The 23,888-nt window shown below is 45.8% G+C and overlaps 1 protein-coding gene across 1 annotated transcript in view; it reads left to right on the forward strand.

Annotated features, from left to right (window-relative positions):
* Window positions 1-470: 470 nt before the first annotated feature.
* The window catches only part of ISX (intestine specific homeobox), a 41,421-nt gene continuing 18,003 nt past the window's right edge, over window positions 471-23,888 (forward strand). Inside the window, exons 1-2 of the mRNA XM_030553591.1 lie at window positions 471-654; window positions 8,950-9,201. Coding sequence (XP_030409451.1) covers window positions 471-654; window positions 8,950-9,201 — 436 coding nt within the window. The remainder of the gene's footprint in view (window positions 655-8,949; window positions 9,202-23,888) is intronic.

Raw genomic sequence — 23,888 nt, forward strand, 5'->3', positions numbered from 1 at the left:
GAAAAGCGAAAAGGAAGATAATCGCCTCACAAACATTATTCACCTAAGTGAAGTGACTCTTTCTTGGGCATTTTTGCCATGACTCTGCAGGGAACACTCCTCATCCTGGGATTACAATGAGATTGTGCAGAATCCTTTAAAGCTGCAGCGGTTTGGGGGCTGTTTAGATTTTTTTCCCCATCGTCATCTGATGTTACTTTGCTAGATACTCAGGAGTTATTCTTGGCCTTGAAGTGGGCTCCTGGATCAGAAAGAGAGGGTGTGGGTGCTCTCAAACACCAGTGGTCTCCATTGCTCCCTCTGCCACTGATTTAGTTCAGAAGGGCGCCGGTAAGGAGAGGAATACACTCACTCACCTATATTGCTCTTGGAATAAGCAAGCAGCAGAGAGTGCTTCAGGGGAGAGGCTTTTTTCTTCCCTTTTGCACCCAAAAAGAGATTTGGAGTTGGTCTTCTTTCCTCCTAGTGGGATGAAGATGTGTGACTCAGGGGAATGTGACAGTCGAGGGAAGCCTGCTCTGTCTTTTTCTATTGAGGAGATCTTAAAGAAACCCTCTGCTAGGACCTGCCTAAACAGTACACCAAGGACTAGCCGGAGCCATGCCAAAGCAGCTCCAGCCATGAGATCAGGACTACAGCTGGAACTTGCCCTGGGTAAGCACCATTTCTACTACTTAATGAAAACTTTCCCTCTTTCTAAGTTGTTTGGTGTGACTAAGTAGAATTTGTACTGTTGTGCCTTTGCAGGAATCTGGGAGTTCATTGGTCAGGAGAGTGTCAGGCCCAACATATTTGATACACATATATGAATATAATCTTAACTTGAAACCAAAAAGATTTTGAGAATTACTTTGCTTATAGCCATGGCCACCTACTGCCACCCCTTTGAGGGATTCAGTATGCCACAAAGTCTCCAGAGCCCCAGGTCAGAGAGATGCACTATTTGAACAGGCAAGAGAGATCCTCAAAGGTATTTAGATGCCTAACTCCCATTGATTTGAAGTCTCACCTGATTTCAGTGGGAGCTATCCATGCAAATACCTTTGAGGGACCTGGGTCTATGTGACCTGTGCATAGCAACAGTGTGAAGTCCAAGAACACCTGGAAATTACAACCCAATAAAATACCCTGGGACCTTTCACCTCAAAAAAACCTCCTTATTATTTACTTCATATAAACATCTCCTCCTCCTTTAAAAAGGCCTGAGGGCCAAATTCAGGCCTAATGCAACCAGGTGCATACCAGTACCAGATTTTTTCCTTTAAAGCCAAATTCCATGCAGATGTCTTGCCATGATAAACCCAACTGCCCAGATTCAAACAGGACCAATGGACTGTAAGGAAAAGGTAGCTAAGTGGTGTTGGGAGTCAATTACTAGAAATCAGGAAGAGAAAGCACTTTTTCTTTAAAATCTCTCTTTATCATGGGAGACAGATGGGTTCCTTCATAAACTCCTGGAGCGAACTAGGTAGCAGCAAACACAAGCATACTTCCAGTGCTGCAGAACAGCAAGTGTCTTGGCCTTCTTAATTCTCATTTCCTTGACTCTGGTCCATTTGGAGTAGAGCTAATCAGAAATGATTATTTTGTTTCTGCAGAAAATTTTAACTTTTCGTTGAAAAGATTGAAAATCAACATTTTTGATTGTTCAGGTTTTCGACAAAAAGTTGAAATTTTCTGCAGAAAGCAGCCACTTTCCACCAAAATAAATAAATACCCAATTCTCTGTCAAAAAACAGCTCTTTTTTTGACCAGCTGTAGTTTGTCCCCATTGACACACCTTACAACAGAGGTTAATAATTATGATTTATTATTTGTAATACAATAGCACACAGAGATACCAGTCATGGGCCAGAGCCCTGTTGCACTAAGCCAGGGCTTCTCAAACAGGGGTCGCCGCTTCTGTAGGGAAAACCCTTGGCGGGCCGGGCCAGTGTTTTTACCTGCCCCGTCCGCAGGTCCAGTCGATCACAGGCTCCCACTGGCCGCAGATTGCTGCTCCAGGCCAATGGGAGCTGCTGGACGCGGTACAGGCCGAGGGACTTACTGGCCGCCGCTTCCTGCCTCCCACACTGACCGAGAGCAGCAATCCGTGGCCAGTGGGAGCCGCAATCGGCCAGACCTGCAGACGGGTAAACACATCGGCCTGGCCCACCAGGGGCTTTCCCTACAGAAGCGGCGACCCCTGTTTGGGAAACCCTGCACTAAGCACGGTACAGACACATAGTAAGAGACATTCCATGGCCCCCAAAGAACTTACGGTCTAAATAACAACTGTGCTCCAGCAAGGTTTCCACTCTTTTGGGTCCAAAGTAGGTTTTAATACATCTTGGAGGGCCAGTGTGAACTGGACCAAACCAAGGCAGCACAACTGGCTTAGGTAAGGATTTAGAATGATATTCACAAAATAAGTTCTAGCCTAACACACTTTGCCTCTGTCCACACTGGTTGACCAACTGTGTTGGAATGCAGTTTGGCTGCAGCTGAGTGTTAACCATACTTAACACAATAGTTAAACTCAATCGTACACTGGAATTTTGGCCCCTTTTACACAAAAATATCTATCATGTTCGGGCCTGGTTAAAACTTGATCTGCTCTTTCAGGCTGCATCTCTGCTGTGAGCGTCTGAGATGTCCTCTGTCATGGCTCGACCACCAGTACGGCTCCACCAGTGACAGTGGAAACACTAATGTCAATCAGCCACCAATTTTTTATCATTGTCATCGATGGTGGTAAAAACTCCAGTGGCCTGTCTCTATTAGCATCCCCACTGTCTATACCACTGGCTATAGTGCACAGGTGATAGATTTCCAAAGAATTGCCAGCATCATACCCTGCTCTAACCATAGCCCTGAATCATGCTAAAGCCTGTTCTTTAGCTCAGTTCTGAAACATGCTTAAAAACCAATGCAGTCCCATCCATACAGCCGGGCTGAACTCCATTTTAACAATGTTGGGCTGTTCTGTGTTGTAAGTGGGACATGCAACACAGTCAATTTCCACAGTGTAGACTAGACCTTTATGTCTTAACTCTGGCGTCTCTGGAACTGAGGCAGGCATTGGAGTAACCCAGCTCTGTTTCAATTTGCATCCCTGTTGAGTTTGTCAAATCCCAGTACTAGCTATGACAAGTCCTTGCAGAGGACTCCAAGGATGTCAGGGATTTCATTACTGCATGTCACTACAAACACATTTTCACCCCAAACAGTTCCAGCCGAGTAGTTTGACTTGTAAATGATGAAGCCAGCACAGCAAGGCCCATCCCTTGACTTGATGAATTGTAATTTGTTTTTCCTTTTTGTTAAAAAAAAAAACCTCAAGCACAAGCAGAGGAAATTTTATCAGCTTAGAAACCGAAGGTGGCTGGAGAGAAAGAATGTGATGATTCTTCAGCCCACTACTGAAAAGCAATAATAGAGTCTGCACATCTGTCGTGTGCTAAATTAATGGCATTACCCATATGTTTATGGCAATATAAAATATATACTTTAAATAATGATACTACTTAATACTTTCAATGCACACACAAGCTAATTAATCACTGAAACATGGACAAGCTATGTAAATTATATAGATGTTCCCTCCTCTACATAAATATATCAAGTGAGTTTGTTGGTGTTGTTTGTTCCACTTCACTGCCATCCTTGATCAAGTGGCTTTAAAATGCAGGACAGAAATGAAGCTTTTGATTGGCAGGCAGTGACATTGCATGCACGTTAACAACACCAAGGAGATACATGAGTTAATTGCCCTTCCACTTCTCCAGCAGAACCACCAGTTTTTTCTATGTAAGGTTTATTTCATAACAGCAGTGACACCCTCGGCTGTACATTTCAGGATAATTACTGTGTTTCATCAAAGTCACTCAACCTTAGGCCACATAACACCGGCCTGGGGCATGTTACATAATAACCCAGCCCACTCCTGATTTGGGTTACTGCTGGTCAGGCGGGAACTGCAGTGCACTGAGAAACTAGTAGGGAGACTCCAGGATTGGAACAGCAGTGGGGTTTGCAGGTCAGCATAATGGGTATTGGCAGAAGCGGCATGCAATGGCAGGAGAGGCGCAGGTCAGGAATCAATGGCATTAAAGGAACTGTGAGAGCGCTTAGGAGTGGAAGTAAGAAGTGCTGCAGGTCAGGGTGCAGCTGCAAGGAGAAAGGAGCTGGAGGGGCAAGCAGGACCAGAATAACAGTGCATACAGTAGATCAGAAATGAGATGAGTTAGCAGATCTTATGTCGGAATGCGTCTCTGGGAGAGAAACGGATGTTGCAGCTCAGGCATGCCATCCATTGCCAGGGCCTTTTGAAAAGTTTCCACAGACCCTGCCCACAGCATGTTAGGCTCTGTGAGTCTGATTCAAAGCTCGCTGGAGTTAATGGGAATCTTTCAGTTGACTTCCATGGGATTTGGATCAGGCAACATCTGCTCTTCATCCCTCAGGTTCCTCGGTGCTTAGATTTAATGAATTTACTTTGCAAAAATTCCCACCAGATGGCCGCTTAACTGCAGCATGGGATCCAAAGCACATTGGAATTGGCCAGAGAATGTGTTTGAAAGAGTCCTATGGAGTTAAAGATGCAGGCCTCTGAAGTAGAAGCCAGTTTCATCCTGTTTACCACTTTTTTGCCTTTAGTTTCTCCCTCCCTATCCTCCCACCGGGCACAGATGGAGTAACCATACCTTTTGTAGGGGCACCAAATAACATCAGTCATTAGCCCTATGTTCCCCTCTGATCAGCTCCTACACTTCCCCAAACAGCTCTGGGTTTCATCTGCAAAGCAGGCTCCCACGAGTCAGACAACTTTTCCAAGAACTACTGGTGTGTCGGATCCTTTTAATTCAGAAAGAGAGAACCCTATTACCTCTTATGGTGGGTGAGCTGATTGGCAGTCTGACTTTTCTTCTGCTGACATTCATGGGCTCTTGATTTCAATAGGAGCGGAAGCAGGCCTGAAATAAAGGTTTGTCCTGTACTTCTGGCAGCAGCATTCCAATATTGGGAACTTTTTTGTCTTGCCAAGACAGTTCGGCCTGGAGAGTTTGGGTCTGGGGAATTAGTAATAGTAGCAGAAACAGTAATATTGGTACTATGCGTGTATTGTTATAGTGCCCAAAGTCCCCAATCAGGGTCAAGGAACTCACTGCCTCTGTCCTGAGAAACTTGTATATGTTGGTTGTTTTACCTCACCCATAACTGCACTCCACCCAGTTTATTGCAGAGGAGAGGCTAGATCAAGGCATGTAACTGAGTAGCTACCATCTGTTCAATATTGCCAAATCACCCAATCCATAAAAAGCACTTTTTTATATAGTTAGATATAGAATCAGGAGGAAAAAAAACCCACAACCCTCCCGCCACAGTTAGCAACATTGCTGACAAAAATGGTTTCCCGACGATATTTCACCATCACTTGCTGTGAGAATGAAAGCCAGGACGGAGAGGCTGTTTTGAGCCAGCTGTCAAGGCCATTTCTCTGCACATGACTAATGCTCCTCTCAGGTTGTGCCAGGCTGAAATGTCACCATCCCTGCAGCAAAAAGCTGCCTTCGCCAAAGAAAATTTCTCCCTAGCTCAAATTCATAAATACTTTTTGAAATTCTCTCATGAATATTCCCTACAAAAATTGGCTGTTCTGAATGCTGCCACCTCTTCAGCCAGACTGCTTGCTCCTTCTAGGAAGCATTACCAAATAATAGGAACACCAAAGTCACAATAAAAGTTGCAGCAGAGGTGGGAACAGAACCCAGGTCTTTTAAGTGCCAGCTCTGTTCCTACAGACAGGATATTAGCCCTCTTCCCTCCACCCTTCTTTTCCTAGTAACTGCCTCTCCATTTTCAATCCTACTGCAAAACTACTCCTTTGATTTTTCCAAACTCTCTGTATGCTTAATTCTACCCCATTCTGCCTCTCTGATCTCACAATGGCTTGTTCCCTGCCTGCACAGTCTTTTCCTCCAGTTTCCACAAATAAGGGTGTTCTTCCCGCTATCTGTCACTCTCTTCCTCTGAGTCTTTCTCCTCTTTGGCCTATGATTATTCTATTGAGGTCCATATATCATGCCCATCTCTGTGGTATCTGAGCATTTCAGTGAAGTGCTTTGTGATCTTTTGTGCGTGAAAGACTAAAGGATGGAGCAGCATGTGAAATAGAAGTTTACTGTATTATGTTAGTTATAAAATGTTTTAACTGCTCCTCCCTCCCCCCCAAGTGAATCGATCTATCTTAGATACTTCTAGTTGGAACACCTCAAAAGCTTTAATGGATTTCTCCTCACAACACCCATGTAAAGTAGGGAAGTGATATTGTCCCCATTTTACAGATGGGAAAGAGAGGCTAGATCAGTGGTTCTCAGCCAGGAGTAGACGTCTTTCAGGGGGTACATCAGGTCATCTAGTTTTACAGCAGGCTACATAAAAAGCATTAGTGACGTCAGTGCAAACTAAAATTTCATACACCTCTGCCCCTATATAACACTGTCCTCAGGAGCCAAAAAATCTTACCCATTATAGGTGAAACTGCATTATATCAAACTTGCTTTGATCCATCGGAGTGCACCCCCCAACCCCCGGAGCACTGCTTTACCACTTTATATTCAAATTTGTGTTATATCAGGTCGCGTTATATCGGGGTGGAGGTGTACTTGTTTATATTGCTCTATATACTATACACTGAAATGTGAGTACAATATTTATATTCCAATCGATGTATTTTATAATGATATGGTAAAAATGAGAATGTGAGCAATTTTTCAGTATCAGCATGCTGTGACACTTTTGTAAGCAAGAAGTTTTTAAGTGAGGTGAAACTTGAGGTACGCAAGACAAATCAGGCTCCTGAAAGGGGTACAGTAATCTGGAAAGGTGGGCTAGATGATTTGCCCAAGGTCACAAGGAAATCTTTGGCAGGGCAGGGACTTGAAGCCGGTCTTCTATGTCCTACTAGCCACTGGATCATCCTTCCTGTTTGCATAAAATTACCTTAAAAAATAGAGAGACAAGATAGGTGAGGTAATATCCTTTATTGGACCAACTTCTGTTTTTGAGAGAAACAAGCTTTTTAATTAGTCTATTTTTAAAAAAAAGACTAATTTTAATCACCAACGTCAAGAATCTCCAAGGTCCACAAAGGAAGGAAGTAAACATCAACCCACACAGTGCTCCCCTTTCCCTCCCTACCAGGTTTGAGAGAAGAGATGGACCTTGCACCAGGGTCTAAAGGTCAATATGCTTGGGCTGTATTTGATTTTCTGTAGAAGTCTCTGCAAAGACTTGTGATCATTTGAAAAGATAACATTTGAACAATTGTCCCTTGTTGCTAAGAAGCTTTGGGTAATTTCCAATGCTTTTTTGACCGTATTTTCTTTGGATCAGTTTCTGCCCTCTAATACTTTTGTGCAACTCCCATTGAAGTCATTGTGTCTTGGCCCTTTGTCTCAAGATGATATAATTATCGCCACTGTGTGGGTGATTATCAATAGAACAGAGTAAAACGTATTCAAAGTGAAACTCCACAAAGCCTAAAGCTTTAGGTACTTTGTCAAGGACAGAAAGAAAATACATATTAAAAGCCAAATTTTCTTTCCATGCAAATAGTCAGGTGAAAAGTATATTGCTGTGGGAACAGCCTCACCTAGCTAGACCAGATTAAAATTCAGCACAACCTCATTTCGCTGTCAGCTCAGATGCTGAAACAGGAAAGGTACAATATACAGGGGTAGCTTGATAATGGGACAAAATCTTGACCAGAATCCAGAGTGATGGGCTACCAGCAGTGCAGAGTTAATGTAAATTCCGGACTCACGCTCAGTTCAAGGCTGCTGGAGGTGTGTGGATGAGGAGCAGCGAGGTCAAAGACAAAACTTACACAGCTCTACAGCACCCCTTCTGGACAGATGAGGCTGTGCAGGTAGTTACCTCATAAATCAGGAAGATGCTCACCAGGGCCGGCTTTAAGCCGATTCACCCGATTCCCCAGAATCAGGCCCAGCACCAAAGAGGGCACCGCGCCCGCACCTAAAGGTGCCCCACGCCGGGGGTCTTTGGTGGCATTTTGGCAGCAGAAGGTCTGCTCTGGGGGTCTTCGGCATTTTGGCTGTGGAGGATCCTTCGGAGCCGCGGAAAATACAGAGCGGACGCCCTGCCGCTGAGTATTCTAATTGGGCCCCGCGGGTCATAAAGCCGGCCCTGATGCTCACATAATGTGCATTTGAAGTTTCCAAAGAGTTCAGGGCCTGGTGTTCAAGAGCACAGTACCCCCAATTGGAAGCAGATTTTCAAATGAGCTCCACTCCTAGGGTGACCGGATGTCCTGATTTTATAGGGACTGTTCCGATTTTGGGGTCTTTTTCTTATAGGCTCCTATTATCCCCCACCACCATCCCAATTTTTCACACTTGCTGTCTGGTCACCCTATCCACTCCCATTTAGGTACCTCTAAACTCTAAATATGGTTCATCGAAACTGCTTGGTATCCAACAGCTTCCTTTGTGATGACAGTTTTTCAAAACAACGCTGCCTCCAACATGCTGACCTCTTTTGAAAAACTGGCCACCTATTAAGATTCCTCACTGGGAGCTGAGAACTTGTGACCACCTAGCCCTAACGCAGGGTTCTCTTTTGAAAATCTAACCATGGGGCCTGGAAAGTTGAAGGGGTGGAGTATAGTAGAAAAGAGTGGCTGGTTCCTTGGGTCTCAAAGCTTCACCTGAACCTGTATTCACAACGAAAATGCCAATGGAACATGTAGTTCTAGCATTGCTCCACAGTTCAGCAGGTACAAGCCTATCCCTACCAATGTCTACCTTGACTAGTTCAGATTTCTCACCTCTCTTCCTGCTCACTTGCTGGTCTGAACTAAGTGCCCATGTTTCTGGCTTTCACTGAAACAGAAGTGGAGGGTGCCCATCCCTAACACAAAGCACTCATGTACCATGCTCTTCACAGATGCCAGCAGCATGTGGAAATCAGACAATGCTTTACCTTCAGCAAAGATGCTTCACTCAGCCTCACCCTCTGCACTTGTGGCCAAGGCCAGTGCAATGGGGCCAGTTCACTGCAGAAGACCCACTGCCCTGGATGCAAGCCCAACTGCCTTTCTTAGTGAAGATGAGGTACATGAGCACTTAGGAGGCAAGAGAAAACATGAGGAAGAGGAAGCTCAGCTGTGTGATTTCCCAGAAGACCATCCACTCCATGGTGAGTACACTCAGATCTTACCTCTTGGAAGGGTACTTGAAATCACAATGGTTATGGTGCCTTACATACAGGGGTCACCATTAAATGTCAGCCATTACTAGCCATCACAACAGTTTTTCCATAACATCAGCTCCTGGGTGGGTCAGAACCTAGAAACTTTGTTCCCAAGAGCAGAGCTCTGCCACTCGAGCTAAAGGAGTAACCTCAGTGGCCATGGACAGCAGCAAGGAGCAATCAATGGCTCTGCAATAGCAGGGTGACTTTGTGCATTACACATATTTTTAGGGTAGGAGGTATCTGTATGGGAAACGTTGATCTTCTTAGTAAACAAGTTGCAATTTCCTCCTAGCACACTAGGTAGTGTGTGACCAGAAAGTTGAGGTCCATATATAATAGAGAAGGAAGGGCTGGTTCTAGGCAGCAGCAATGAGAAGTTCAGGTGTGGTATGTGGATAGTCCTAAAAAGTCAGTGCAGTGTTTTTAAAATGCCAGTGCAGGGGACTGTGCATTTTTTTAGTTCCTGTGTGTGAACGAGTGAAGCCAGGGAAGTTGTGGGATGCAGGATTGTGGGCTGGCATCACTGAAATTCCACTCATTTTTCTCAGCCCATATTCTAATGTTTATAAGGTAAATGCTTCTCACAGAATAAACTGTGACGGGCCATTGAAAGGGCTGGCTCCTGCTGTCATTCCGTTAAATGGGAGCTTTGCCATGGACTGTGGCGCACAGCAGAATCAGGCCCACAGTTTGTAACCAACTCCCTGCCAGAGAAGGCCATTTTGCTATAATGGGGCAGTGTAGGGAGAGCCCAGTGGTGGAAGCTGCGAGCCAATTTCTGTCTCACTAGTACTGATTTAATGCCCACAGGAAGAACTCACTCTGAGTGGTTAAAAATAAATATTTCTGTCAGTTAGAGGGAAAGCTAAACTGCAATGTCTAGATGCTGAGGTGGCATCAAATTTCCCCAAAGCTAACGGGGGGCTCTGGTCCAGCATTCCAGTTCAGCACCATCTCTCCTTTAGTCACACAAGATTAGCGTTCTGCTGCTGACATTAAACCACTATTAAAGCAGGAAACTGATTGCTACCAGTGTCAGAAACGATTAGAGCTAGCCAGACACTTCAGATGACAGTTGGTGTGGGTTACCCTTGTGGGAATTCCTGATGGAGATTTTAAACTAAGGCCTTCTGATCTCAGTTGTAACTGGGTTTTGGAACAGAGCAGTGGGTCTACTGGTCTGCCACTTCCTGGGACTAGGGGTTCCTGCAGCTACATATCCTCCTGTAGAAACCCACCGTAGGCAGCGAAAGGATTCTAATGGAGGCCACTGGAATGTCTGGTGTATACAAATTAGGCTCGACAGGATCCATTTTCACAGGGGATAGCACTGCATCAGCCTTAGCAGGTTCACTTGAGAGGTTGGATTTTGTAGAAAATCCCACCCCATAACTGTACACGCATACCGAAAGGTCCCAGGAACTCTTTCTGCACTTAGCTGTATAGTCTTTTAGGGAGGAGGGGCTGGTGGCCTTCCCCCATCTTCTCTTGCCCTCAACTATGGCCTAGAAGCTCCCTCTTTAGAGGTGGTTGCTCCCCTACGCAGTAACAGTGTCTCTAGGAAAGGCAGACAGGCAAGGTCCACTAAGTGTAGACCCACCATCCTTAGAGTCAGATCCAATATCCACTGCACTTCCATTCCACTGACATTGACTTCAGCAGGCTTTGGAGCAGGCTTTTGACACAGTAGCTAGGCAGCCACTAGGGATTACCTCACAATGCAGCAGCTGGTACTCCCAATAATCCCCAGTGTGTGGTAGCTAGGGAATCCTCAGGGGTTCACGAGCTACAATGCCAAGGATTCTGAATCATCTCTCTGCATCTCAACTCATTGCAACAGCACTGGTAGCAGGAACGCCGGCAGGGGAGGGGTCCTCTGGTCCTGCTGCCCTGTGGGAGTGGGCATGCACTTCCTGTCCCCTGAAGAGCCTTTGATTTGGGAGACACTAATCCTTACCTGGGACCCCACCCAAAAGACCCTATTTCCCAGAACTCCCTGATAATCTGGGAAGGTTGCCACCAGGCCCCAATAAGCAGCTGTATGTGTGTGTCTGTATGAGAGAGAGAGAGAAATATCAAGCCACTTCTAAAGGTAAGCTGTGGGGGCATTGAGGGAGAAAGAGGATAATGGGGTTGTATGATCAGTATCACATTCACGGACTAGAGGCTGATGCCTGCAACAGAACCCTAAACGCATCCTGAGTCTGGAGTGAGCACTTGTTTTGCTACAAACTCATCACACCACAGCATTACAAGTGATAAAACTGTCTCACAAGATGGCTACTGCCAATAAGGGGTTAGAAATACTGGGTCATTTATAATAAATAGAATTATAACCTTATTACAGTTTACTTACAGTGACGAGACTGCTGGAGTGAGCAAAACAGATAGAATATTCCTTTATGAGAGCCCAGTTCTCCCCACTGTGGAGAAAAGTGATTTCCTATCCATCGATTTCATATCCTGGAGGTTGGGACCAGATATGTTAGAATTACTACATTGACAGCTCTCTTAATTTTGCTAACCACTCCGCTGGATGCCAGTTATAATGTGACTGACTTTGTTGCATTGCTTACTATGTGAAAAATTCCACAGTGCTTTTTCTGAACAGTTTGCACTAGTAGCTGAGCTAGTGGACTCTGAGGCGGAGGGATAGTTCAGTGGTATGAGCATTGGCCTGCTCAACCCAGGGCTGTAAATTTAATTCTTGAGGTGGCCACTTAGAGATTGCAGGCAAAAATCTGTCTGGGGATTGGTCCTGCTTTGAGTAGCGGGTTGGACTAGATGACCTCCTGAGGTCCCTTCTAACCCTGATATTCTATAAAGTGACATGATAGGGAAAGGCCCTGCTTTAGAGCTGCCTGTGCTATGTGTAAATGCTGATAGCAGTGGCTCTTTGTGAAATGATAAATAACTGGTATTGGGGTATGTGCAACTATAAACAGTTATCAAAACAGGCCAGGAGTGCAATGGTTCTAATACAAAACTGAAATACAAGTGGGACAAGCGTTCTGCTGTAAATTGACACAGCTCTACTGAATAAATTCAAATCCTGAGCTCCTACCTCTGTTTTAATTCAGGCTGACTCAGACAAACCCCCATTGATTTAAATCAATGCTTTGGCTGTGTAAGACCCTTGAGATTTGTCCCTTAAATAATGCATTGTTACGGTTATGGATTTAACCACACTAAAGTCAAGAAATGATTAAGTTAAGTTTCCCATGCTAACTCAGCCGCTGCCAAAGGAGGGATACGGGCTGAATGGACTTGGGGTCTCACCCAGTATGGCATTTGCTGAATTCCTTACACATACTGGGCTTGGTTCTCCGGTGCCTTGTGTGACCATGTACATCCACGCAAAACTGCAAGGCAGTGGATGAACAGGCTCAGTGTTGTAATTATTTATTAGTCTGTTAAGTATGTACTGTGGACCCAATCCTTTGCTGCCACAAAAGAGCACTTAGTGCAGATGTCCAGCAGAGTAAAGATGACTTCAAGCCACCATTGCATCCTTGATTCTGGTGCTGTTCTTTGCTGGGCAAGACTTCTGGCACAGGGTAGAGCAGTCTGAAGGTCTCTCTAAGTTGTGCTGGCTACAGGACTGGAGATGGCTGGGGCACAGGGACAACCTTGTCACATTCCTTTCTTCCAGCCATGCCTCTTGCACTGACTATGGATGCAGGATGGCGTAGGAGTTGCTTCAGTGGCTCAGCATCACCCACAGTTCTCCCCTCACCCAGGACAGGAGAACAATTTGGCCCAAAATGGGCAAAGTGATGGAGTTCATGCTGCTGTGGAGCTTTTTCTTCTACCTCCTCATGTGTGTGAGCTGAAATCCGTAATTTTAATGTTCAGAGGGAAAACACCGAGGAGATTAGTTAGTTGGTTCATTTGTTCATTCCAAGAGACATTTAAATCTCCCCCAGGAAAACTAGCCCAACAGTGTGAGAGTAGCAGTACTTGGTCCTAGTCTCCTATGTTACATTACAAAAAGGGAACAAGGTTTCTGCCTGTCTGTCTACCTTAAGGTTTCATACTGCAGCCCATCACCACAGGATCTGAGCACCTCCCATGTAAAATTGATAACAATGGCACAGTGCTCAGGAGGCTTCATGGAGTCTTTGGCACTTCTCCCTTTCCAAGATGATAACTCTACTTGAGGTAGGGTTTTTGTTTGTTTTTTAAGATGTTGTTTGTTTATTTATTTTGGGTCATGCTGTGTTGGGGTCTTATTATTAAGCATGTATATCATGACAGTGCCTGAGGACCAACCAAGAATGGGGTCCCACTGTGCTAGGCTCTTCAGAAACACAGACAAGTAGACAGTCCCTGCTCTGAAGAGCTTCCAATCTCAGGCAGGGCCGGCACTTCCATTTAGGCAGCCTAGGCAATCGCCTAAGGTGCCAGGATTATTGGTGGGCGGCGTTTTGCCGGAGGGGGCAGCAGGCGGGTCCAGTGGAGCTGCCGCAGTCGTGGCTGCGGACGATCGGCTGCTCCGCGGCTCAGGTGGAGCTGCCGCAGTCGTGCCTGCGGACAGTTGGCTGCTCGCGCTGCTCCAGTGGACCTCCCGCAGCCACGACTGTGGCAGCTCCACCGGAGCACGGGACCAGCGCATGGGGCAGCGAAATTGCTGTGCGCCTAGGGCGCTAAAACCCCTAGTGCCAGTCCTGAGACAAGGCAGAGGCAGGGTGTGGGAAGGGGCAGAACACACAGGCGGAGTGAGCAATGTGATAGTGGCAAATGTCAGATTAGTGCCATGTTTTTATTTTTGTGGCTTTACTTCGGAGGGGATCAGCTAAAAGGAAAGAAAACTGAAGGGAAGGCAGCTGAGGAGGACAGGGCCCGGGAGAAGAGTGTAAAAGAGGCAGGTGTGGAGTGAAACTGAGATGGAGAGGCTGTGGGGGAAGGGAAGGGTTGGAGCAAACAGCCAATCAGCACAGGGCGGAGAAAGTCCACTCAGACCAGTACAGAGTTTTCAGAATGGCCAAGGAACAAACCAGGGTGCTTGCTTTGGCTGCTTCTGCCCTTAACCAACCTGAGTCTCTGGCTGGCTCCTTTATAGCTTTCTCCCAAGCCCACATGAGGGTGGGAAAGAGACACCACCTGGGTCCTAGTGCCTCCTCAGTGCGGGGAGGGGCTGCAAAGTTGTGGGGCTGAGGGGGACATTAAGGGTGTCCATATTGTAAGTGTCATTCTTATGGTGGAAAGGTCTTTTCAAAGAGAGGAGTTTTGCAGCAGTTCCTAAAGACTATCAGACTCTAGAGTTGCTAGTCTCCTGTACGGTTCCATTACTGGATCCCCTCGAGGGAGAACCCTTTGTCCGCAGCTCTCACCTACCTTGTCCTGGGCTTTGTGAGCTGCATTGTCCCAGAGGAGTGCAGTTTTCACGGGGGTTCATCGATTATAATTTAATCTTTGATGAAGCCGGTGTTTGGTCCACGATTTGCTTTGAAGATTAGGATCACAGCCTTAAACCAGTGGTGGAAGCTGGTGGAAGCTGACTGGTAGCCACCAGAAGGACTTGAGAACAGGGTTGATCTGCTCACAGCAGCCTAACCATGGAGAAGTCGGGCTAAAAATCTTAACAGATACCCACTGAACCAGTCAGCAGTGATTTTTCATTTGTACAGATGTGTTTTATTTTATTTTATTTTATTTTTTCATCAAATTTTGCAAAGCAGCTCTGTCATGGGTAGTACAAGCCACCTCCTGAAGTTTTGTGTGGGTTGCCACAGGGCTGGTAAGTGGACAATCACATGAATGCATACTTCAAAGATCAAGCATGGAATATGTAAGTGGCGCCTTCACTAGGCACGATCCTTACATGTCACTTTGAATAACTGATCCTGCCATATTTTGCATCATCTCTGCGTGGTCCTTATATGTTGGTTGGAAAGGGGAGCCATTTTAGAGTTACTATTGAATGATGATAATTCTGACTTTCTTATTTAAACTGAAAAGTATTCTGAATTTTTGTGTAGAGTCACACATACACACACTTGAATGGATTTCTATCACGCATAAAAATTTGTTTATCATAGCATATTACCATAGCACCTACTAACCCCCGTCATCAGGGGCGGCTCCAGGCACCAGCGCAGCAAGCGCGTGCCTGGGGTGGCAAGCCACGGTGGGCAGCCTGCCATTCGCTGTAAGGGTGGCAGGCAGGCGGCTTTCAGCGGCACGCCTGAGGGAAGTCCACCAGTCCCATGGCTTTGGCGGCAATTCGGCGGTGGGGAAGCCAATGGCGCAGCAACTGCGGACCTCCCGCAGGCATGCCGCCAAATCTGCATGACCTGCAGACCGCCCGCAGGCGCGCCACCGAAAGCCTCCTGACTGCCGTGCTTGGGATGGCAAAAAACATAGAGCCGCTTCTGCCAGTCATGGAGCAGGACCTCACTGTGTGTGCACGGCACTGTACAAAGACAGTACAAAAAGATGGGCCCAGTCCCAAAGAGCTTACGTTCTAAGAAATCTCAGTGTCCGCACTGATGTCAGACACAGACCATTTCTTTACCTTGCAGCTTAAGCGTATTATTCAAATTCCCAAACCTCATCATCTGTAGTTTCCGCCCTTCCTGGATCACACAGTCCAATTTCAGAAACATCTGTGACGTCATAGTTTTTCACTCTAAAACCAGAACTTTATTAAGACATTCATATATTTAATAAATGTGTAAAGCGCTCGTCCAGCCACAACAAAGTATCCGACAATAAAATATTGCAAACCATTCCAATCCCAAATAAATATTGTCCAGCCAGCATACACTACACTGCTTACCAGAGCCAAAGGATCTGGGACCAGGGCAAAACCAATACCCCACCTCGCTGAACAAAAGGGAGCAATTCCTAATGAACAGGGCAAACAGGGAAGCAAAGAGTAAATGTTTATATGTACATTTTGTTGCCACTGTTTAGCTCACTAGTTCCCTGCAGACCAATATAATTCCTGCATTATATTTGTTCTTAATGTGTAGCACTCACATATACAGGTAGCAATGTGATATTCATATTTCCATGTGGTGTTGGGTGTACAGCTGGGAGCTGTTGGAAGCTAGTGCTTTTTCTTCTCACTCTCACAAGGGTAATGCTGCTTTTAACTACTCCTCCTGCCTATTTAATAGAAAGCACTAAGGCTAAATTCGCCCTTCTCGCTTCTCAGCACATGCACGAGCGACTCTCAGTGATGCCAGTGGGCACTGAAGCATGCAAACAGGTAGACAGAGCTGCTCAATATCGTAAATGTAGTTTTGGGGGTTTTTTAACACGGTTTTTAAAAACTGAGACCATTAAGCAAGGGTTCGGTACTTCCCTCCTCCAATCCCCATTTTCCTAACATGGTACACTTATAGAGGACATTTTCCAGAGGCTATAGGGCAATAGGCTCCTGATAATAGGACCATTTGTAGGTTAAGGGTGTTTTTGATAAATTTATCTCGAAGGTCTTCTGAGTTTTTTATTGGTTTTTGCAAGCTAGTCTGAGAACTTTCAATCACAACACCAGGATTTGGGCTTTTAATACTTCCACTTTGAAATTGAGGGCACGTCTTTTCTCTGTTGTTTTTCACAAGAGTTTTAGCCTATAATCAGGCAAGAGCAGAGGCTACATAACAAGTTAATGACAGAATCAAAGTGCAGAGGAGGAAGCAGGGACCCTGACTGAGACAGCAATGTAAGCAAGTGTGCCCCATGTGTAAAGGTTTCCAGGTGCGAGTAATAACAACTAGCAAGAACAAGGTAGTGAAGGATCTGTCTGAGGCCCCCAATAATAGCTTCCATCCCTGCGTGAACAGTGTGTTTCCTACAGAGCTGGCTGAACAGTGTAAAAATCTGTTTGCCAGACTGGAAACCATTATTTGATTTAGCCTGTTGTTATCACTTTATTAGCCATTGTTTGTGAGCATCCTCAGGACCAACATTTGACTTACACAGATGTTCACAGAAAGCAAAGTTCAAGCCTGTAGCTGATATTTATTGACGCAAGAAAGGAAATTATTGATGTAACAAACCCAAATTCTCTCTGGCTGGAAGCAGCTTACAACCATTTTGGTCATCCAATTGGGGCACAGAAACAATACTGTGTGATGGAGGCAACCAGTCACAAAGCTCAGGTAATGACGTCCGACGGTGGACTGAATACTCGCTCCAAACATTTCACAAACACTCCAGTGCTCCAGCACGTTTGTAGGAATTAGCGGCACCGTGAACTCTTTGCAGCCAAGCAGAAGATAAGGGCTAAAGTCATCACAGGCTAGATTCTGACGTTAGGTACAGCCCTGAGCAAAAGAGTGGTGTGTGATTTGCACGACCCCAAGAGTAGCCCCGGGAGGCACTGTGAGTCAGAGTCCCCTCTGAGGGTATGTCTACACTATGGGATTATTCCGATTTTACATAAACCAGTTTTGTAAAACATTGTTTAAAGTTGAGTGCACGTAGCCACACAAAGCACAATAGTTCAGCAGTGTGCGTCCATGTACCGAGGCTAGCATCGATTTCCGGAGCGTTGCACTGTGGGTAGCTATCCCGTAGCTATCCCATAGTTCCTGCAGTCTCCCTCACCCATTGGAATTCTGGGTTGAGATCCCAATGCATGATGAATCAAAAACAGTGTCGCAGGTGATTCTGGGTAAATGTTGTCACTCATTCCTTCCTCTGTGAAAGCAACGGCAGACAATCATTTCACGCCCTTTTTCCCTGGATTGGTCTGGCAGACACCATAGCATGGCAACCATGGAGCCCATTTTGCCTTTTGTCACTCTCACCATATGTGTACTGGATGCCGCTGACAGAGGCAGTACTGCAGCATTCATTTGCCTTTGCAAGGTAGCAGAGATGGTTATCAGTTGTTCTGTACTGTCTGCTGTGCCAGTGTAAATTGGTGATGAGATGATGGTTATCAGTCGTTCTGTACTGTCTGCTGCTGTCATGGGTGCTCCTGGCTGGCCTTTGCTGAGGTCGGCCAGTGGCGCAAAGACAAAAATGGGAATGACTCCCTGAGTCATTCCTTCCTTTATGTTTTATCTAAAAATAGAGTCAGTCCTGCCTAGAATATGGGGCAAGTGTACTAGAGTACCAGATAGCACAGCTTCTCCGTGTCAGATCCTGCAGAAATGATGAGCTGCATGCCATTCTAGGGGGTGCCTCTGCAACAACCCCACCAGTTGCTTCCCTCCTCCCCAACCCTCCTGGGCTACCGTTGCAGTGTCCCCCCATTTGTGTGATGAAGTAATAAAGAATGCAGGAATAAGAAACACTGACTTTTTAGTGAGATAAAATGAGGGGGAGGCAGCCTCCAGCTGCTATGATAGTCCAGGCAGAACATTAAAAGGTGGGGGGGAGAGGAGCCCAGCATCCCTCTGCTATGATAGTCCAGGCAGTACAGAATCTTTTCTTTAGACATGAAAGTGGGGGCTGATGGAGCTCAGCCCCCAGTTGCTATGATGAAGACGGTTACCAGCCGTTCTGTACCATCTGCCAGGAATGACCGGGAGTCATTCCTATTTTTACCCAGGCGCCCCCGGCCAACCTCACCTGAGGCCAGCCAAGAGCCCTCACGAGATGATGATTAGGACAGCTATCAGTCATTCTGCACTGTACCGGGGAAGGGTGAGAGAGGATGCTGCTGTTCAGTGCTGCAGCATTGCGTCTACCAGCAGCATGCAGTAGACATATGGTGACACTGAAAAAAGTCAAGAAACGATTTTTTTCCTTTTTCTTTCACCGAGGGGGGGGGTGTAAATTGACAAGATATACCCTGAACCACCCCGGACAATGTGTTTGACCCTACAGGCATTGGGAGCTCAGCCAAGAATGCAAATGCTTTTCGGAACTGTGGGGACTGTGGGATAGCTGGAGTCCTCAGTACCTCCTCCCTCCCTCCATGAGCATCCATTTGATTTTTTGGCTTTCCGTTACGCTTGTCACACAGCACTGTGCTGTGGACTCTGTTCATAGCCTGGAGATTTTTTTCAAATGCTTTAGCATTTCGTCTTCTGTAACGGAGCTCTGATAAAACAGATTTGTCTCCCCATACAGCGATCAGATCCAGTATCTCCCATACGGTCCATGCTGGAGCTCTTTTTGGATTTGGGACTGCATGGCCACCCGTGCTGAGCAGAGCTCCACGCTGGGCAAACAGGAAATGAAATTCAAAAGTTCGCGGGGCTTTTCCTGTGTACCTGGCCACTGCATCCAACTTCAGATTGCTTTCCAGAGTGGTCACAGTGGTGCACTGTGGGATACCGCCCGGAGGCCAATACCGTCGATTTGCGGCCACACTAATCCTAATCCGACATGGCAATACCAATTTCAGCACTACTCCTCTCATCGGGGAGGAATATAGAAACCAGTTTAAAGAGCCCTTTATATCGCTATAATGGGCCTCGTTGTGTGGACGGGTGCAGGGTTAAATTGGTTTAACGCTGCTAAATTCAGTTAAATGTGTAGTGTAGACCAGGCCTGAGTCACAACTCCTCCCCCAACTCCTCTTTTCCCCCTCGTGGTAGTTACTTACAGCTGGCCTATACCAGCAGCCCATTGTGGCACTAGCCAATAAGGAGGTGGAGCCAACCCTCCATCCACTGTTCCTACCCACCTGCTCCATGGAAGAACTAAAAAGGCACATAGCCCTACTCATCTGAGACCCTGAGGTCTGGGTTGCTGTGTCGTGAGGTAAGAGGAGTTCCTACTCCCTTGCACGGGTGCATAGTCCAAGTCTCAACCTAGCCCCAAGCATTTGCAATGAATAATTTGGCCAACTCTAATTTCTTAGGACCCATGTGATCAGCAGTTTTGCCAGGTGACCTCAGGCAAGTCTCTAAACATCTCTGTCCCTCCAAATCCCATATCAGCAAAGCAGAGCTCATGATACTAATTGCCTTTGTAAAGCTCTTAGAGATCTACTGAAGAGAAGCACTGTATGAGAGTCAGTTATCATTATTTAGTGCTGTTTTGCAGATTTTGAAGGAAGGAAGCAGAGATGTGAAGTAAGTAGTTTTTCTGTCTAGCACATTATCACATGCCCCGTGTGCATTTATGTACATACATACATATATATCTTTATGGCAGGTGTTTAGTGGACAGCACTTGAAATTGCTCCTCTGTCTAAATAAACAGAACCCAACCATCAACGAACTCAGGTAAAAAAACTTCTCTAACAGTTCCTCAAGTTTCTGTGACTTCTCTGAAACAAAGCTGCCACTATTTTGCCTAACGCAAACAGGCTATCAATTACCATTAAAATTCTTGATGGTAATTGATTTGATCACTTTAGTCTTCAAAAGTCGTGTTTCTCCCCCTCCCCCCCCCGGCCATTGCTTTTTGCTGCAGTGGCAGCTCAGCAAGGCCTGTTCCAAAACATGGTACATATTTAATGGTCTCTCATTAGGGGGGAAAAATGTTCATTATTCTGCTTGCCTAAAGATGCGTCTGACCTGGTATTCTTAGCTTCCCTGCTCACATAGCTTAGGGTCCCCACCTATCAGTTTTTCAGCCACATTATCTAGTAATTAAGCTGTGTGTTCAGTGCCAGAGTGAAGGCAACTTTATCCACAGTGATCTGGATGGAGGGAAGGGAAATCAAACCTTTAAAAGCCCCTGTGTATTGCTGCTCCATTTCTGCAATGCCTCAACAGATAGCAGCAGGATACTAAATGCTACGCTTCACTAGCAGAAGGCTCTAGCAAGAGCAATTTGTACATACCCAATTAGAATCAGTCTCCCTGCTTTAGCCGGTCCCTTTTAATAAGGGGTAAGGAACCACTTTAATAATAAAGATTAGCCATGCTGCCCTATGGCTACCTAAAAACCACAGCACAAGCGCTTTGAAATCAGTAAGCAGTCTCTTTAAGTCAGAGGGGAACCCCCACAGACAGCTCTGCGTACCCAGACAGACAAATTTGGTTTCAACGCTGCCAGTGAAGCACAACATAATAACTGACTCTTTTAAAGAAGAGTGATCACTTCCACCCTGGTGTTGGCTGACACTAACCAAGCGTCACCATGAAAAACATCATTGAAAGTGACCTGAAGTACCAGCCTGGAAGTCCTGTAATCAAAACAGATTAAAAAGAGAGTGGAAGTCTTTTTTAAAGGATTTTAAAAACAAGAATGACAGTGATGCCCAGTATGAAATCTCTTTTCTAAGACACCAGACATTCAGCCAGCTCAGGTACACAGAGAAAAATTGGTTCAAAATAACTATAACTAAATCCACCCCTTCTTTTATAAGTATTTCCAAACATACTGCCACAAAGCAGGGCGAGTACTGAGCCCTGGATCCTTTTGTACACTAAGGCCGCTTTACAGTAGGCAGTATAAAGGGATCATTTATAAGTTGGCTATGTCTACACTAGCACTTTTGTTAGTAAAAAGTGATAGATGAAAAAAACACACCCTTGACTGACATAAGTTTCACCAACAAAAGCACTTGTGTGAACAGCACAATGTTAGCAGGAAACGCTCTCCCGCCAATATAGCTACCGCCGCTTGTTGAGGGTGGTTTAATTATTCTGACAGGGGAACTCTCTCCCATCAGCATAGAGCGGCTACATAAGAGATCTTACAGTGTGCCACTGTAAGGTCTGTAGTGTAGACATAGCCCTGGAAACCCTTCCATGGCTCTGATAGCATAAAGGAGCCTTCAAAGTAGAATGATGTAAAGGGGCCTTAGTGTAAGTGAGACTCAGGCCCTTTGAGTTATGAGCAGGACTAGCCTAAAGGTACTAGGAAAGGAATTTTTGGGTGGCCTCTTTCCACTTTCCCTTGGCCTAGTGGTCTGGGGCGAAGCTTTAGTAGTGAAATAGCTTGATTTTAGTAAGGCTTCTGACACAGTTCCATACAATGTTTTCATAGGCAAACTAAGGAAATGGGGTCTAGATGAAACTGCATAAGGTGGGTGCACAACTTGTTGAAAGACCATACTCAAAGAGCAGTTATGAATGGTTTGCTGTAAAACGAGGGATATGTATCTGGTAGGGTCTCACAAGGGTCTGTCATGGGTCCAGTATCATTCAATATTTTCATTAATGACTTGGATAATGGAGCGGAGAGTACATTTATAAAGCTTGCAGATCACACCAAGCTGGGAGGGATTGCAAGTGTAACCCACAAACCTTCTGAGTGTGGTGCTCTGTCCCATCCAGTGGCACTGAGACCACTTAGAGAGGTTAATGAGTCTGCTCTACAGGCTTAGCTAAGAGCCGGTTGGCTTTTAGCTCATGCTGTAGAGGCTCACGCACTACGCTCTGAACATTCCTGGTCTGATCCCACCCTGGAGGGCAGGATTAAAATTCAAAAGGACCCTTGACAAATTAGAGAATTGCTCTGAAATCAACAAGATGAAATTCAATCAAGACGAAGTACTACAGTTAGGAAGGAAAAAACAAATATAAACTATAAAATGGGGACCTGTTCAAATATGTTAAGGGCTGTTATAAAGAGGGCAATGATCAATTGTTCTCTGTGTCCTCTGAAGATAGGACAAGAAATAATCTGGTTAATCAGCAGCAAGTGAGATTTAGGATAGCTATTAGTAAAGGCTTTCTAACCGAAAGGATAGTTAAACTCTGAAGTAGGCTTCCAAGGGAGACTGTGGTCACCAGCCTTTGGAAGTTTTTAACAACAGGTTGGACAAATGCTTGTCAGGGATGGTCTAGGTTAACTTGGTCCTGCCTCAGCACAGGGGATGGACTTGATGACCTCTCGAGGTCCCTTCTACTCCTGCATTTCTGTGATTCTATATTATCAGCAGAGATGACGTGGGAATCGGGATCTAAATTTCCACAATGTTCTTCTGATGTTCTGGTTTTATCCCAAATCCAATTATAAATAAACAGTCAGATCCTCAGCAGGTGTCATTTGGTGTGTTCTCATTTATTTTAATTCAACTACGTTGATTTACCCTAGTTCATGACCTGGCCCTTTCAATGTTAACCATATGTTCATTTAAAGACAGCTATAGCTCTGCAGCATCTCCAAAAGCTGACATATCTAGCTGCCTGCATTGCTTGGGGTTGGTTTCAGCAGACAATGAACCTGTGACTGAATTCCTTTTACAGGACACACTTCCCACTCGAATATCACTGGCTTTCAGGGGCACCCCCAGACATTTTTCACATGGTACGAATCATGTTCACTTTAACTTAGCATGGAGTCTACCCATATGCCTTTTTACCTAACACTAGGCAAAACCCTAGCAACGCCCCCTCAGGTCTGCCCCCTTCAGGTCTCCCCGTCACCCACCTCCCAGCCAACTCCCCTGTGTGGGCACTCATCGCAGCTCCCCATATTTGTAGCAGGTCTTGATGCTGTGACTGAGTGAGTCCTGCAGGTGAAGCAGAGAGGACACAGGCTGCTGAAAGCAGGACAAGGCCAGGCAGGCCCTTGGGGGAGTGGTGCAGGAGCCAGCTGCATGGTAGCAGTAGCAAGAAGCAGCAGTGGCCTCCTGACTGCTCACTCAGGTTTGGGTCTGTGGCCCTCCACCATGACTGGGGGTGTTGGGAGTAAATTTGAGTGAGTGGCTTTGCAACCTGGTACATGGGGGGGCGCCCCACTGGTTAATTTTGGCCCCACCACCCCGCATCATGATGAAGGACAATGGGGCCAAACCTGAGTGGATAGTGGGGTGGCCA

Source organism: Gopherus evgoodei, chromosome 1 (genome assembly GCF_007399415.2).
Source record: "Gopherus evgoodei ecotype Sinaloan lineage chromosome 1, rGopEvg1_v1.p, whole genome shotgun sequence".
Lineage (NCBI taxonomy): Eukaryota > Metazoa > Chordata > Testudines > Testudinidae > Gopherus > Gopherus evgoodei.